This window comes from Crocodylus siamensis, chromosome 7, assembly GCF_052110815.1.
Source record: "Crocodylus siamensis isolate JL-2025a chromosome 7, ASM5211081v1, whole genome shotgun sequence".
Taxonomy (NCBI): Eukaryota; Metazoa; Chordata; order Crocodylia; family Crocodylidae; genus Crocodylus; species Crocodylus siamensis.
The window spans coordinates 26,250,231-26,268,085 of NC_143401.1; the positions used below are offsets into that span (position 1 = coordinate 26,250,231).

At 46.3% G+C, this 17,855-nt stretch overlaps 1 protein-coding gene across 4 annotated transcripts in view; it reads left to right on the forward strand.

The window, feature by feature from the left end:
• The first annotated feature begins 2,652 nt into the window (after positions 1-2,652).
• Positions 2,653-17,855, forward strand: part of VCL (vinculin) — a 106,758-nt gene continuing 91,555 nt past the window's right edge. The window contains exon 1 of one of the 4 annotated variants that reach the window (XM_090058636.1): positions 2,653-3,438. Coding sequence is in view for 3 of the 4 variants with exons in the window: in XM_090058637.1 (XP_089914763.1) it covers positions 3,776-3,943 (168 nt within the window). In the remaining variant the exon portion in view is untranslated. Of the gene's footprint in view, positions 3,439-3,534; positions 3,944-17,855 lie in introns of those variants that run through there. The other 3 variants (XM_090058637.1, XM_090058633.1, XM_090058634.1) reach the window with 3 other exon arrangements.

The following is a 17,855-nucleotide window of genomic DNA, read 5'->3' on the forward strand; positions in this document are numbered from 1 at the left end:
ATAATATGCAAATTAGTCATTATTGTGATAGCATATTAGAAAAGATATGCAGAATTGTGCAGCTCAAACCTCAGTGACATGATTCATGCATAATGTGCATTCACAGCACACACTCAAGAACAACTGTAGAGGATATCACTTAAGTATCTTTTGCATAATAACACAAAATTGAACTAAACTTTATCAAATCTATTGATATATCTGTTCCCAAACTAGATCCTATAATCCTGAAATAAGCTGAGTCCCCCACTGTACAGTCAACACCACACATGCATGCATGCCCAAAAAGCCCACCATACTTAAGGAATACAAAACCACAAGAAAAACAATTCAAAGCTAAAATTTAAATTTCATCCCTAGGTAACCTTCTGCAATCCTGCAGTCAAGATGCAAAGCCCTTGACTTCACTGTGGCCTCTTACTGGTTCAGAGGTCCATTGATAACCAACTTTTTATAGGATCAGGATTCTTATGAACATGCTGCATGCATGTTATAGAGGAGGCTTCAGAAGGCATTTGGCTTGTGTTGAAATCCTTAAAAACTGTGCCACAGAACTTAGGGTTACCATACATCTGGATTTTCCTGGATACATCCTCTTTTTGGGTCCTCCAATCTCCATCCAGGCAGTTTTTTAAAGTATCAACAAACGTCCCAGATTTTACTCGCTTAACATCAGAGTTTTTCCCAGCGCTTCCCCACTTGCCCTACTAAGATGCTGCTTGGGGCTGGGGAGAGTGGGGGAGGGTGATTGAGGCCAGGGGGTATCGTGTGTCTGTGTGTGCACACATGTGACCGGCATGCAGCCAGGCAGGGTGGTGGGAGGAGCCCTGGCAGCTGGATGCAGGGAAGTCTATGGGGAAGCGGGTTGGAGGGTTAGGGCTTGAGGACTGTTGTGTGTGTGTGGTGAGGGAAGTGGGGGGCAGGAAAATGTGGAGGGGATGGATGCATGAGGGGGGGTGGTACCTGCTGGCACTGGGGAAAGCAGTCTGGGCTCTAGGGCTGAAGGCGGGGAAGGTACCTGTCCCTTCAGCGGGACAGGGGTCAGTGGCAGGGTGGCTGGGAGACACTGCAGGGATGGGGGGGACAGGGCTGTGGCTTGCGAGTGAGGGGCACCAGGGAGGCAGGAGACAGTGGGTTGGGAGGGTGGGGCACAGGCAGTGCCAGGAGGCTGCAAGTTGAGAGTGAGGAGTATCAGCAGGGCTGGGGCTATTGCTTGGGAGTGAGGGGCATGGGCAGGGCAAGGCAAGGGCATATCACAGCTCCCCCCATCATATTCCCAGCCGCTTCTCCAACAGGTGGCCTCTGTTTTGAAACTGGAAACATGGTAACACTACAGAACTAGCCTTATACCATTGAGTCACAAAGGCATAGTCTATGCAGATACACAGAAATACATAAAAAGTTAACATTTTTCCAAATGTTATTGTGTGTACATAGTAATGAGGGGGGAATACAAGATTATATTCCTGCAAACATTTACATGTGTGCTTTTCTTTAGAACTGTGAGTAGTTCCAACATAGCAGGAAAAGCCTAAGAGGGAAGATGGGGTGAAGAATGTGGGACTATATATGGGAAATCACATACTAGTTTTATTAGGGCTCAGAATGGCACTTGGATGCCTCCACACCCCACCCTCATAAATCACAGTGCTTTAACGTGAAGTGGGAGAGCACTGTGCTGACCTTTTGAGGAATGTGGATTGGCTGCATAGATACTTATACATTTAGTCAGAGTTCAGTGAATGGAATGGATCTGTATGCTACTGAGAACCAGATTTGGTGGTATTTTATTCATAAAACTGGATAGCCACTGAGTCTTGTTTTCTATGCATTGTTATAGGAAAGGCAATGATTTCTTAGGGTGATATCTTTTATCAGACCAACTATGGTGTTGGGATAAAGTTAGACAGGTTTCTGAATGCAAGACATTCACAAGTTTGCCTGCCTTTTCCTAAACTATAGTTGGTCTAATAAGAGCTATCACCGTAAGAAATCCTTGCCTCTTGCATACTTTCTGGACCATCACAGCTACAATATCACTCTTACACTATCATTATCAGAAGGAAGTAGGAATTTTGTATGCTCACTGGTTGGAGTTCATGTTTTTCCCCAGTTGTCTAATCAAGTAAATTTCCATAGCCATATCACTACCTCACATTACACGACTATTAATCTGCAACAGTTTTAGAAATCTATTTTACTTTTCGCTCCATTTAACTTTTAATTTTTTTGTATGTACAATGAAAAACCCAGTTTCTCTTTCGGGTGTCCAATAGCTAAAGCTAAGGAGACTACACAAGAGGCTATATTTAGGCACTTCAGTTCACATGTGGTAGAAGGCATAAATAATGTTAGTTGCATTTTTTAAGATAAAGCAGCTGTGTTCTGACCAAGAGCTAGGCTGGGACCCAAATTGCAGCTCCAAGAATCCCACCCAGTTACACACCATAATCTGTAAATAATGCCCCCCCCCAAAAAAAAACCCCCAAAAGAAACCAACAACCCAAAAAACCCAACCAACTCCAACCCTTGCTGTTGGCTTACAGAGGAGATGCATTGCCAAGACATTATTCTGTTTCAGTGCAGCCTTCCATGGCTCTACAGACTGGACTAAGCATATTGGACACAAAGCCTGCCTATGGTTTTGTAGAAGGCAGGGTCGATCGGCACTTTATGGCAAGGGGAAGGCAACTTATTTTTCCTGGGATGTTAAGATGATGGACATGTGCAAGATTTTATGCATTTCAGGTGAGAGCTCCCTCTGAGAACAACCAGGGCCACTGGGCACAGGACACAGTACCTCTGCCTTACAGGCCAACTAAATCAGAGATGCCCAGCACACGCTTTAGGAGTCAGTGGGCTTGCTTCCTCAGATGCTGTGAGGGGCCTGCAGCTCCCGTGTAGTTGGCTCAAGGGCTCATCTTTTTAGACAGGAGCCCCCCTGCCTCGACTGGGGAAAGTTGTCGGAAGATGCCGGCTCTTAGCTCTCGCTCTTTTCCTGAGGGCAGAAAGTGACGGAGCGATTCTTCGGCTGCAAACAGCTCAGAGGCCACCACTCCGGATTTCTATGGGAAACCTCCGGGCTTCTCACTGCAGCCCTGTGAAAGGATCTCAGGGCAGCCGGGCTGCGAGAGGCGGGGGCGCCCGGCCCGCCAGCTCTTCTCGCACTCGGCTTCGGGCTGCAGAAAAACAACCGGGCGCTCGGGACAGGACGGGACCGCACAAAGTCTCTGGGCTGTGAGCACCGGCGCCTGGCTCGCTCCGTGGAACGGGGGGGTGTCGGCAGCGGGCGGAGGGAGCCACACCCCAGCCCCCAGCAACCACTGCCTCATCGCTCGCTCGCGGCCTCTCCTTTTATGGACACCAGAATGTCTGACGTCACCCGGCTCTGGGAAACCGCGGTCAGCGCAACCAAACTTGGTCGGGAAAAACTGGGAGGTGAGGTGCGTCGGCTTGGAATGCTGATGGACGCGGCGCCGTGCCATTGGGCGCGACAGGAGGGTTCCGCTATTGGGCGAGAGCGCCGAGGGGGCGGGAGAAGCCGAGAAGCGTGAGGAGGGGTAGGTTGCGCCGGGGGAAAGCTGCCGCCTGGCTGCGGAGCGGAGTGGAGCGGAGCGGAGCTGTGTTGGTGCTGCCGGGACCTGTCCGGGGCCGCAAGTTCGAGTCCCGCCACAGGCCTCCGCGCCGGCACCGCAGCTGGGTCCCCGCGCGCGGCGAGCACTTCGCCGGGAGTTCGCGAGGAGTTGGGGCTCCGGCCCCCCCGCCCGCCGCCGCCATGCCCGTCTTCCATACCCGCACCATTGAGAGCATCCTGGAGCCCGTGGCGCAGCAGATCTCGCACCTCGTCATCATGCACGAGGAGGGCGAGGTGGACGGCAAGGCCATCCCAGACCTCACCGCCCCAGTGGCCGCTGTGCAGGCCGCCGTCAGCAACCTGGTCCGGGTGAGTGCGGACGGGCGTCCCGCAGCCAGCAAACTTCCCGCCCGTGACAGTGTCTGAGCCTGGCGCCGGTAGCGACCCTTGCCCTCCCGTCCGCTCCCCTCGGCCAACCTCCCGGCCGTGCCGTGCCGGGGCTGGAGCCAAGCCTTCTCCCCTCTGCGGGACTGAGTTAGGGCTGCTTGAAGCCCTCTTTCCTCCCCGCAGCAGGGCCACAGGAAGCCCACGTCCTCGGGTGGGGCTGGGCGGCCCGCACCCGCCTGTGTTTGGATGGTGCCCACTGCACGCACCCCGCACCAGATTGGGACCACCACCTGGAGTTGGGTGGCTGCCTGCCTGGCCAGCTGGGCAAAAAGCTTGAGCATTGCTGTTTCATTGACATGATGAGGCATCTTTTTGAAAACTCCATAAAGTCTTTGTTGCCTCTACTTGTGTGTCTCTCTATAACTCCTTCATGGGAAACTGTTTGAAAACCAAACAAACAACACACCCCCCACCAACCCTGTGTAAATCATGAATGCTTTTGAGCTTTATTTTCGGTGGAGAAAGTTGCGCTGTTAGAACTGTGAATGGAGTGGGGTGGCGGTTGAGTCGGGACTGTTTCAGAGCAACAAGCCGGGATTGTGTTTTTTAAGAATGAGTTACCACTTGCCAAAATAAGGATAATTGAGAGGCAATTGGAATTGCTTGACTTTTTTTCAGTGTTACCTTTGTAGCACCAGAGCTTTTCAGATTTAGAAATATCTCAGTTGTCAGTACATGTACAAACCTTTTAATCATTTGAATTGAAGTTAGAACAGTGGTACGAAACTATCCAAAGAAAAACTATTGGTGGGGAATAAACTTGCTCATTATGCCTTGTAAAGCACTGGGCTGCTGTATACCTCCTATCTCCACAACTGTTTAAAAGATCTCATGCATCTTTCCTTCATGCAGCTCTAGCTTCATTTGTAGAAAAAATGATCTACTCCTATAACCCACAAATTGCTTGTTTTTCATCATTAATCTTGTAAGATCTCATTTTCTAAGTATTGGTTTGTTGTTCTTCCACTGAGACTGATTTTTATGCTAGTTTTACATGGTCCTAGATAGCCTTTGTAATAGAGAAATGCCACCTGGAAATGTTAACTTGGTTAGCACATAGTAATTTACGTTCATTCTGTATGCTATATCTAAGTTAATATTGTAGGCTACATAGCATGATTTAGCATTTGCAATTATAATCATGGTAAATACAGCATTGACCTAATGGCTGACATCACAGAGGTAGGGGATATGGTGGAAAACATGGCAGGAAGGCTACTATTAAGGATGTGAGACTTATTTGAATTATACTCCTCATGCAGTATTTATTATAGTGGTATTGACCAGCCTTCTCTAACTTCGATGTTTTGCAAACCCTGTTATTGCTGGGCAGCTGGGTTTGGTTGTGCCCAAGATTCTTTTATTTTTATGCTGGTGATGTACTGTCTGGAATACTTCTGCTCTTGGCTAAGCTTTTTCTAATGACACCTAGTTGCAGAGTAACCCATGTCTCCTCGTTGGTTCACTAGGAAATTGCCCATCATGAATGGTGGGGTTGGGGGGGCAGGTGGGGGTGGAGCACTGCTACCCAGTGCCCCGCAGTGCCACCACTCTGCCCCCAGCCCCATGGGCTACCGCACCCCCCCACATCCCCTGCTCCAGTCTTCCCATGGGAGGGGGAGAGGGTACCCCTTGGATGCAGCAGTGAGGTCAGAGTTGGGGGGTGAGGCCAGTGCTGTACCTCCAGCACCGTGCGCCATCACCGGCTCCAAGGACCAAGGCTGGGGAAGGGTGTGGCTTTGCCACCCGCTCCTGCCCCTCAGTCTTGCTCCATCAACTCTGTCTGCATCTGAGGAACAGGGCTGGGGGAGGGGAAGAGGCCAGTGCCACTGGCTTTGCCCCCACTCTGGCTCCTCAGTTCCCTGCCCTCATGGCGGCGCTCCGCCGTGTGTCTGTCTGTGCAGAGCATTCTGATTGTGTCAGTCAGCATTGTGATTGGTTGCCTTGGCAGCCAATCAGAGTACGAATGAAGCGTTAGGGACAGACAGACAGACAGACACACACACACACACACACACACACACACACACACTAAGGCTTTTATTATATTAGCATTGTGAGTGAAGGAATTGGTTATATAAGTCTAAGGAAGGGAACACAGAATATATGATGCAGTTAAACTCAGATTTTCCTTTCATAAAGAAATTTACATCTGAAGCTTGTTTTAACCCTGAGCTAATTTTATATTGTCTGGCAATGCAGTCATCTGTGGAAAGAGCTTTACCTGGATAAAGTAAGGAAAACAAGTCTCCTAGCCTATTAATGCCAAATCTTTAATTTTGGGCTATGGCTTTGGAATACATTCAGCCTTTATTTAAAAATATGTATCCACTAGCGAAATGTGGTTTTACAAGTATTGTTCTTTCCGTTTGACCATCTTTGGCATGCTTGGAAAAAGACTGAATAAACTGAAATGGCAGTACTAGTCAGAGATATTCCTCAAAAGAGTTGCCTTATCTCTGTGTTCCACTGAACCCTGTCTACACTAGGGAAAGAATATAGAAAAATAGTTCTATCAATTCCTGATGTTGTTTTTTTTTGTATAACTTCTAAGTGTAGAGGTCAGCAGTCTGCCTGTATTCTTCATTTTCTGAAAGTGGGAATGCTTGTATACACAGGTTGTCAGCAGTTGCTAGCACTGTAATCATAGGTTTGATTGTTTGTTTTTTCCTTGACTAGCTCTGGGCTTCATTATACTTCACCGGTAAAACTCCAGCAACAGCAGGATTTTGAGTCCTCTTCCCTAGACTCAGTTAGAGCAAGTCTAGAAGCCATTGTGCTTAAAATTCATGTGGCTGTCACAGCTACTGTTGCTGAAGTGATTGAAAAATTTGAGTAAAGCACACAATTTGTACAGTGTTTTTGAAAATGCATTAGTTTGGGAAGCCCTGATGGTTTAGTTCTTCTGTCCCTATGCCAAAGAGCAGTCTTACATAGTTTCTTGACTACTAGGTTGTGTTTGTTGCACTACCCAAGACACAGTCCATATTGTGCATTGTAACCACAGTGCAGCAGACAAGTATTCTTACATGAATATCTTCCATGGTTCATAAATCACCCCATATAAAGCCTCTGTCTACTGTTCCTTTTCCTGCTGGAGGATTCAAATGGAGTTCCTGCTTAATTGGACTTCTGATCTTTGTGGGGTGGAGAAGATGGTAGGGGAGGGTGTTTTGTTTTACTGACTGGGAAGATGGATTATATTTCAATTATTGAAAGCTTTGTAAGTTCAGAATCTCTAGTGATTTGATAGTGTAAGAGTCACAGGCAACTCAATCAACAGTGGGGACTGATCCCTGGTGGGATATTATGAGACGTTATTGTGAAACTAACACCAAACACCAGGAGGTCAAATTCCTGATCTAAATTTATATATGTAAAATGAAACAACTGCCCCCAATAAGGCATCTTATTTCATGTTAAATGTCCAACATTTGATATTGTCTGTGTCCCCTGGAATGTGAATGAACTGAGGTTTACTTTTTCAGTGCTGTATTTTGTTAGCAGATGTCAGGCCTGGAACAACATGCAAAACGTATCCCCAAAGCCAAACTTTGACAAAACATCCAAGAAGTTACTTGCTGGAACACTTAAGTTGTGCATCAGTGCAGTGCTCAAAGCTCCTGCATAATTTTTGGAGAAAAAATATGAGCATAGTACTTTCATGGGGGAAACTGAGACAGTAATGGAAATGCCTCATTTCATATCAGGTATGCTAAATCTGAGGCAGGATAAACCCCTTTATTTGTCATCTGTTTGTTTGCTTCAATCTACAGTGCTGTAGGTAGTTGACATTCATAGCATTTTCTTTGCAATTGGAGAACTTAAATGATAAAATTGAAAGTAGAGTTGCACTGATACATTGGTCCCATATTGTATCAGCACCAGTAAAAGGTAAATTGACATTACTGGCAATTGGGGTTTTTTTTGGCCAGTGTGCTCGATTAATGTTACTGATAAATGCTGCGTGCATGTACGCAGCCGAAGCACAGCATGCAGGCACCCAGGAGCGCAGCCTGGCAGCGTGGAGAGCAGTGTCCAGCTGGTAAGCCAGCTGTGGAAGGAAGGGGTGTGGGGGAGGGAAGGAGCATGGATGGTGGCAGACCGAGGCTCCAGCAGTGAGGGAGGGAGCCAACTGGTGCTGATGCTGAGGCAGGAGCAGGCGCTGCACAGCTGGGGCAGGTGTGGGGCGGAACCACAAGTGGCTTGTCCAGGGAGTGTGGGGGGGAGGCGGCTTCTGCTGCTACATGCACCCTGGGATTGCATGGGGGGCATGTGCCCCCAGATTTGTGTCTGGGGTGGGGGTGGGCTGGGGCCAGGGATAGTGCTAGGCTCTTCCTGGCAGGGGGGCTGGGCTGGGCTGGGCTGGGCTGTGCTTGGGGCAGGTGGTGGCAGCACCTGGAAGTGGGTTACTGGGGGGCTGCAGCCACCTAAAAATTCACTGTAGCCCCCCCTGTAGCAACGTTGCTGCCACCTGTCCTGGATGCAGCCCTGGCACAGTCCCCCTTGCTGGGAAGAGCCCAGTGCCGTCCCTGGTCCCAGCCTGTAGCAGTAGCCTGCCCTCACCATGTGCACACATTCAGGGAGTACATGCCCCCCATGCCCTTCCAGGGTGCCTATAGCGGTGGGAGCCGCCACTCCCCCCACACACTCCCCAGATCAGCTGTGGCTCTGTCCCGTGCCCTGCCCTGGCACACCCCGGCTGTGCAGCCCCTGCCCCAGCGCTAGCCCCACTCTCTCCCTCACCATGGGGGCCTCAATCTGTCCCATCCCCATGCCCCTTCTCTCCCTCCTTGCTGCTTCTCCCACAACAGACTTACCAACTGGATGCTGCTCTCCAAGCTGCTGGGCTGCATAGCGACAATTGGATTGGTATCGGCCAATATGGCTAGTTAAAAATTGGCCATCGGCGTCAGCCCAAAAAAGTCTTTATCGGCGCACCCCAACTGAAAGTTTTAAACTTAAGGGTAAGCCCAGTATGCAGGGAATAAAGGTCAGGTATACTTACTTAACTAATTGCTTTGCAAAGGAAAGTTTGAAATTTTAACTGATCACATCTAGATTGGGTAAAGTTTAACCTAAGAGCGGTGAATAAAAAGTTTCTAAGCTGAGTCACTAATTGAGGGAGAGGGAAAGATGTAGGTGTGGTTGTGTGTGTGTGTCTATATACACATACTATTCATATAAAATAAACTAGCAACTACCTGTTATGAATGGGGGGGTGCAAAACAATCTCTTTCTCTTTCTCTTTTTTCTCCCCATACTGTATAATTTATTTGTTAATTACCACTAATACACAAAGGGGAAACCTGAGGGAGCAGCTTAGGGAACGGAATCGTGGGAACTGTAATCAGATAATTCAAAGGTTGTTTTTGTTAAGATAAGGCCTTGAGACTTTTGTTCAAAAATGAGAACTGAGAATATCCTAATATGGGTGTATTCCAATAGCTAGGTCTGTAAGGAAGGGACTCATGCAATCTTCTAGCTCAGCATTGCTTAGTATTCTTGTTTGTTTATAGAAGGTGGAGAATCTTATTTGCTTTAAAAGGTTAAAAGGAATAAAGTCTTATGCCAGCCCATCTGGACTCTGTTGTGTTCTGAAAGTTATAACCAAATGACAAGTAACTTAGAGCGTTGAAGGAGTCCTAATTAGCTAATAAGATGAAGACCTTTCCCATTTTTGTATTTTTTTTATATCTTGTATTTGAGAAGATATATATGATGGAACAATTGATGTCAAGTGATAAAAAAATAATTTTAGAGGCAAGGCCATCTGTTCTTGAGACTATTCTATTCAGAAAGGGGACAAAACATCTGTTTTACTTCGGTGTATCTGCAATTTTTTTTCATGATTCAGAGGAATTTCAGACCTTCTTTGTAAATAGTGGACATTTGTTCTGATCAAGTAAGTTTATAATTTTACTTGATGAGACTTTTAGATGGATAGTCAGGAAGAGAAAGCAGTCTTGCGGTAATGCAGCCATACATCAGTATGTAATTGGTGTCTTGCTTTCATGAGTTAGGAGCGATTTTTAAAGAGGAAATAAATCAATCCATCTGAATAGAAGAATCTTTTGTTCTGCTGATGATGTTTTGTGGCTTCATTATTACTTGTCTTTGCTGCCTTCTCTGAAAGGAATCTTTTGTTTTGTATTTTTGACTTGCAACTGTCCTTAACTCCCCAGTCCCCATTAGTGATTGTTTCCAACCTTGCTTTTAAGCATTGAGATGGAATATTATCTCAACAACTGATAACGTGGCTGGCTGGATTAAGCAATTTTAAATGCTGACAGTTTGTGATATACTACCCATATTACAAAGAACCTGTTAATCTTAGTTCAAACAAGATTACAGGAAATTTCTTTTAAAATATATTTGTAAACTTCGACTTGTGGAGGAGGTCTAAGCTTTGTTTATAACTGAGTCACTGTAGGGTGTAGGAGAGTGGTTGTTATGTTCATATGATGTTTGAGGTGAGTTGCTAGTAAGGGAAGAGAAGACTTGAGGTTTCTTTAATATTTGATGTTGTTTGATAATACCCTAAATGTTTGTACCTGACAACTTGCAAAAAAGAATTTTTCCAACTATTTTAGTTAGTCTAATAAAAGATACCAGATTTACCAAAGAGTCTTGCATGCATATTACCCAATACTTTGTCAAAAAAAACCCAACTCCCCCAAAACTTAGTGTTTTTAAAATTCATAAATGCTATTAAACTTTAGACACATGATTCTTTTAAAGAATGTTACATCAAGTGCACTATGAGGAGCTAGATTTTAAGAAGACTGTTCAGAATGTCTTAGTCGCAGAATTCCAAGTATGAAATGTGAATCAAGATGCTACATGTGGATTATAGGTTTTTTCCCCTTCTAGCTCCACTTTGGTATTGTGACAAAGGCACCTTCCAGGCCTGGTAATAGTATGGCCCCACCCTTGTCTCTGGTTAAACCTCCTGCTTTGTTCATCTGCCACGCTGTGTTGATAAATGATTGTGATGTTAAAGTAGGCGGGAGGCTGCCCTTCCGTGCACCCAAATGACATGGGTGATAAGTACCCATGTACTCCTACCACCTCTGTGTATCCCATCCCTCCCTGATGTTAAATTGTGATGATACTTCAGCTCAAGCCATGCCAAACTAGGCACATGGTTGGATCTTTACAATACTGCCTCTTTGGGGCCACAGATCCCCCCCGCCCCCCCGGGGCCTCTTGCACTCCACTGGCGCTCACCCGGTCTCTTGCATACTGCCTATCCAGGCCACATTTATTCTGCCCTACTCAAGGAGATCCTCAGGCTTTTCTCTCCACCCCTTGGTCAGTCCTGGCACAGTTTTTTGGGCCTCTCCCGTGACCTTCACCCAAAAGGAACTGAGCAGTTACTTAACTATAGGCCTACTTTGCCCCTGGCCCCTCATCAGACCACTACGGGCCCCTCTTGGGCCACAGCTCTGCCCCTTACACTGGGGCATGGGGTCTTCCACCCCCTTGGGACTCAGCCACTTCTCCCTGAGCTTAACTGGCCCCACAACTCTGCCCCACCACTCTCAGGGCCCAACGTCTTATACCCTGTCCCAAGGCAACAGTCATTGGGGGACAGGAAATACTCCCCATTGTGGGACTGGGGATGGGGGTGACCCGCCCCTACAAGAAAAGCCCTGAAACCTGCGCAACCATACCAGTTTTAGGCCACTGAGTGCAGGACAAGCTGTGCCGGGAGGAAACACCTGCATGGTTCATGAACCACGCTTATTTCTGGCTGGAGCTGGCATGAGCAGATTATGTTATCACAGCATGCTGCTTGGCCAGAATAAAAGCCAGTACCAGGAGAGCAGTGGAAATGGCCGACGGGGAAAGTGCTTTCCATGCCAAGCGCAGCCAGCACTGGTGTGCAATGGGGGATCAGATCAGGCTACTGGGGAGCAAGAGAGATCCTCGACAGGGGAGAGGAACCAGAGCAAAGCCTCAGGCACTGGGGCTGCAAGGGAGGAAGAGTTGCTAATCTACCCCCCTCAGCCTTTTTTTTAGTGACTGGATTCCTTTTTTGTTCTTCTCTTGCCTTTTTCTTCTCTTCTTTTGGCGGGAGATGGCACAGAAGGGTCCTGAGGCGGAGGGGCTGGAACATTGGAACATGGGCAATGCTCCAAGAACTAGAGCAGCCTTGGAACCATGACAAGCAGCTGGCTGGCCATTGAAAAAACACAAGGAGCCCAAGCAAACCCGGTTCCCCATAGAGTACAGTGACAGGAAGGAGCCAATTGTAGCCCAGGTGATGTGAAGAGCAGGGATTGAGGGGACCAGAGAGCAAGCTGCACCAAGCCCAAGTGGCTCGTCTTGGAGGCTGACATATGGAAGGGGTGTAGGGAAGGCGGAGCCCCACGAATTCTTGTCAAGTGGTGTGGCCAACCTGGGAGAGTCCTTAACAGGGGAACTCGCTACTGAAGGTTCAATTAAAGTTGTGGCAGGTGACTTTTCAGGCTTTCCCCAGGGTTATTGAGGACCCCTCCAGGGGTGACAGAAGCCCATGCAGCGCCTAACACCAGGTGCACATGGCAGGGTGGCATGTGAGCGGATACTTGAGACCAGACGGGCACACACCCCCTTAGGGTCAGGTGCTCACTCCTCTTTGAGCATGCCTGGCACTCCTCCAGGGTCCAGCACCCCATGGGCATCGGGTGCTTCTCCTAAGTTTACCTGGCCCTTGCAACTCTCCTAATAAGCTACTCAAAGGTGAGGGCAAGGGTTAGGCACTCTGACCCACCTTACACCAGGTAGGTTCTCAGTCCTGGTATTTAGGTTGTCCTGCCCCACCACAGGCAGGCCCACCAGGCTTCCCTGTCCCAGCAGGGTGCAGTTTTAGGTCGTGCCCAGGACCAATGAGCCCCTTCCTTCCCCATAGCCTTACCCTTACCTCCAAGATATTCCTGGAGCAGAAGCTCCCCTGGGTGATGTTACTCCCCAGGCAGCTGAGCACAAACTGCTCTGATCTTATAGCAGAGTTCTCCAAACTGGCCCCCTGCTCCAGCCCTTAAAGTGACAGACACACAAAGGGGTGTTCTGTCACAGCATATAAAGCATTTTGCTTGTCAGGTGGGAAGTGTGGGGAAAATAAATGTTTGTTTTTGTTTTTTTTAATGTGCTGGCAAACATGGTATTAACATGTTATTTAAACAGTGATTGTTTAAAAATGTAAATTGGCTGACATGAAATTATCTGTTTTTGTTTTCTTGTGTTGTAAATGTGATTATATTAATTTAGCTTGTGTGCATTTTTTATGGTTTTTTTGTCCAGTTTTCCACTTATTCTGCTTTTAGGAAGGGAACTGGCCAAAGCCTAAATCATCTTGGGGAAATAAAGGTTTGTGGCTGCTTACTTCAGTTCATCTGCTATTGCATAGAGAAGTTTTTTTTGTCTTTGTTTCTTCCCCCCATCCCAAACTAGAGTGCCATCATGTGAGGTCCTGTTAAAAATGCTGCAGGGTGCCATGTAATATTAAGACTATTAGGTATGCAAACACCTACATGTTGTGATTCACATGGTAAGACTACAGATTTTGCATGAGAATCCAGGGTATCAAAACAGAAAAAACATTCCACAAAGACCTTTCTGTGGTCTTTCTGAGTTCTTTGCAATGGAAGAACTGCTGTTTTCCACAGTCAAAAAATGAGTGAAAGTCATGAGTTGGCATTTTCTGAGGGGTTCCTTAATACTGAAAAGGTTGAGAACCACTGGAATGGAGCATTTTTTTAATGTTCATATATTGTGTAATCACAGCATAGTTTGCTTGTCATATCTTTCTTGTTTTGTTCATTGTAAGAATCTTGTGCATTGTTCCCAAACTTTAGTTCTCAATTGCATTGTAGTCCTTTGTGATTTTTAACATGCACCATATTATTACATGCACTATCGCTATCCTGAAGAATGTCTTAGTCATGGAACACTTGTATGCTGTACGGCAGAGGTTCCCAACCTGTTTAGATCTCCGACTGGCAACCTGCGGGCTGGAAGTTACCATGGACCAGAAATGACTGCACACCAGTCCACAGACTGGAATTAACAATGGACCAGCACACTGCAGTCCAGAAGTGACTTGCTTACTGCATAGCAGCAGCAACCATTTTTTATACTCGGTATGTCTTCTATACTCAGTATAAAAAAGGTTTGGCTGGTGGTCCACAGTATGCCAGTCACTTCTGGACTTCTGGTGTGGCAGCCAACTCTCCTGCAGACTGGCAACCAACCCTTTGTGGCCTCATACTGGGCCACAGCCTGGGTGTTGGGAAGCTCTGCCTTATGGCACTTAATAAATAACACATGCATAGATGGAATGACAGCTGGAATAAAAAAAACAGAAATAGACCATGTCTTAGTGAAAATACTGGACAGGAATACCCTTTTCTTATCCGTTCCACACTTAATTTGTGTTTTCTCAAGTGCTATCTTTCCCAGATCCTTAATTCTTTTGAAATGCATACCTATGTTTCCTCATTTTATGGTGCATTTCCTCCCCCTAATTGCTGACACTTGACCTTTTTTGGGATACAGCCACTACATTTATACTCTGAGTCATATACTGTGATCCTGCTTCCAAGTATGGCTGTATAAAGAGAAATAGTCTGGCTGGCTTTCTCTCTAATCTTAGCTGTAGATATTTAAAAATTTTGGTGCGTTTATTTAGTGAATGCAAATCTGTGAAGCTAAGCAATAGCTTTCTCATTAACTGAGTTCAAAGTTTATTAGTCTACCTCTTAGTTTGTAGACAAGACACTCCTCGGTGATGTGCAGCATTGTTTGCATCTTCCCAAAAGTGCATGATGGTTTAGCACTGAGGCCCCAGCAGTGAGGGTTGGCTGCACAGGGGCCCTGGCCTGTCCTGAGCCTCTTTAGCGGGGACCACTCTTGCAATGATAGTTCAAAGCCAGACGGTTGACAAGTGGGGTTTGTCACAGGGAACTTGTTTGTGACTTCTTTTAGACTACAGTCTGCTAGTATTTTGGTAAAGCTTTGGTTTCAAATGATCTAGTAAATATAAAAATCTAATTCAGGCACATATCTGCTTGGCAACATCCCAGTTGCAAGTGCTGAAGTGTAATGCACCATTATCCAGGCACTAAATTTTTGTACCCTAGCCTCAAATTAAAAAGCTCATAAGGGATTTAATCAATTGACTTGTCTGAAATAAGTCTATTCAAAAGTTCTCAAGAGGAGTCAGGTATAGAAAAGAGAAAATAGCTGATTTTTTTTTTTTTTTTTAATGCTTCAAGGCCATGATCAAGTGAAGAATGTAAACAGAGGGCTGTGTGCTGTTTACTAGTGCACATCTGCTGCTGCCCATGATCTTGTCTTCCTTGTTTAATTGTGCCCCTGCTCCTATATGGATAGTCTGTCTCATCATTTGTTCTCTTGATCAATAACAAGTAATTTGCTTTGATACAGAGCTTTCCTTTCCTTCCAGGGATTTTAATTGCTGCGAACGGATAATCTTCTTTGGCATTTATCATTAGGTGTATAGAGGCTTTATTAGGGAACAGCTCCATGTCTTGTTTAGACAATAAAAGTAACCTTTTCGTGCAAAGAAAGCAGTAAGGTGAATTTGTGATGAATGGACTGTATTTTAATTTATTTTCCCTTAAATATTCTGTAATAACAGCCAAAAAAGCATTGGCCTGTAAGAATTATAAACTGGCCTGGGAACAGGACATGTTTGTGTCAGGTTAAGCTGTCCTTTTACCAGTGCAATGAGTCTTTTATGAGCCATAACACATTTTGCTGCAAGAGAACTGCAGTATCAACATTGCAGTGATTTTAGTTACAAATTGTCCCAAACAGATCTGGAGTCACATAAGGGTTTCCTTGAATTCTATATCCAGCATTCAAACAACCACAGATTGGTTTAGAAAGTAATCGTTCTGCTTAAATAGGGTTACCATACGTCCGGGTTTTCTCAGACATCCTTTTTTTGGCCTCTGTCCTCATGTTCGGGCAGGTGTTTAAAACGAGAGCAAACATCCAGGTTTTTGCTTTTTCCTCTGCTTTTGTGGGCTGCTGCTTGGGGCTGGGAGCAATGGTCAGGGTGATTGGCTGTTGGGGGTCACATGCTCCCCACGCAGGCCCCTGTAAAGAGACAGTGTATGTGTATGCACGTGTGCAACACAGGAGCTGTTTGGGCAGCAGGGCTGGGGGGCAGGGTGCTGCAGCTCAGGAACGAGGGGCACCAGCAGAGCTGTGGGTCCAGAGTGACGGGCACTGGCTGGGTTGGGGGGCAGGGGGCTGTGGGTCCGGAGTGCGGGGCATCAGCTGGGATGGTGAGCATGGAGTTGCAGGTCGGGAGTGAGGGGCACTTGCAGCACTGGGAGGCAGCAGGCTGTGGGTTGAGTGTGAAGTGGGGCTGGGAGGGCTGGGGTGGGGCAGGGGTTTAGGAGTGAGGGGCAGAGGCAGGGCACTGGTATATCATTGCGTGTCCCCCCCCCCCGTGATCATATGCCCCTTCCCCTCACAGGTGTCCTGTTTTTTGGTACTGGAAATATAGTAATCCTAGCTTAAAGCTTTGCAACAGATCCTAGGTCATCTTTTCTAATGAGATCAGGTGATAGTTTCTTGCAAATCCAAGAAAAGGCTTTGTTTTCCTCTGGGGTTTTAGGATGAGCATGGGCAACTGGTGTTCTTTCTTGTTAGGGTAATCTGCAGGTATGTAATCACTCAGTACAATATGCTCCCAATCTGAAGTGAGAGTCAGTCCTGCTATTGAAAAGGTATGCAGCTGATTACATAGCAACATGCTCCTTTCTATCTATCACTTGAAATACTTCAAGTCTGAGAGATGGATGAATTCTGATCAACTGAATGTTAAATCTTTGCATTGCCACATGACCATCCAGGTGACCCCAGCACCTCCTTTTAATTTTATTTCTGTGCATCTTGTAGCTGATGCTATGTTACCTGTTTTTGAAGTAGCTATCAAATGTGGTTCCTACCGCAGCCTTGGCTCCCTCTGATAACTTTGGACGCCTCTTACCTACAATGACCCATAGAAGAAATTTGTATACCTTTTGGAAAGCTGGGCTAATATGTAATTTTTGAGCATCTTCAGGACATTTATTTAAATACAGTGTGAACCCTTTGCTCAGTATGCTGATGTGAAGACAGAGTAGTGGGTACCTAAGAAAGTGAAGAAAGAATCCATTAAGTATTATGCTTACTTGTGCTCCTCCTTTATTACCACTGCTGAAGAAGCAAATTTGTGATGAAAACATTCTGCTGGGGCTGGCTGTGGCAAGCTGCTGCACCAACATCTGCTCATTGCTGGTGCCAGGTGCATGTGCACCTCAGTGCAGACAGCAGATAAGGGGCCAGGGCTGCACTGACACAACAAGGATGGGGTCCCTCGTGGCTCCCCCACTGTCCGCCCCAGGCATACCCACATCTAACAAGTTGAGGTTGGGGTATTTTTGGAACTCGGCTCAAAAACATTCCTGACCCCTGGATTAATTAAAGGTTATTATTTAAAAAATCTAAACTTCCTCCGAGATATGGAAATCCTTGTGTCTGACTCCTATTCCACAACTCTTATTTCATTTGACAAATTCTAACACTATCATGGTGGGGTTCCCCCCCTTCCTTTTCTTGTTATGTATATTCAAGCTTTGACACTGGGGTCAAAATGGCTATTTTTGTGCACAAAACAGCATAGGTTCTGTCTCTGATGGTAAAAACAAGAAGTTTTAGGGCTGGGATATCATTAATGCCTGACAGGTTATATTCTTCTTATTGGATAAGATTATGTTCATGTCTTATTCCTCGCTAATGTGTATCGTTTGTTTTGTGGTTGGAAGTATTT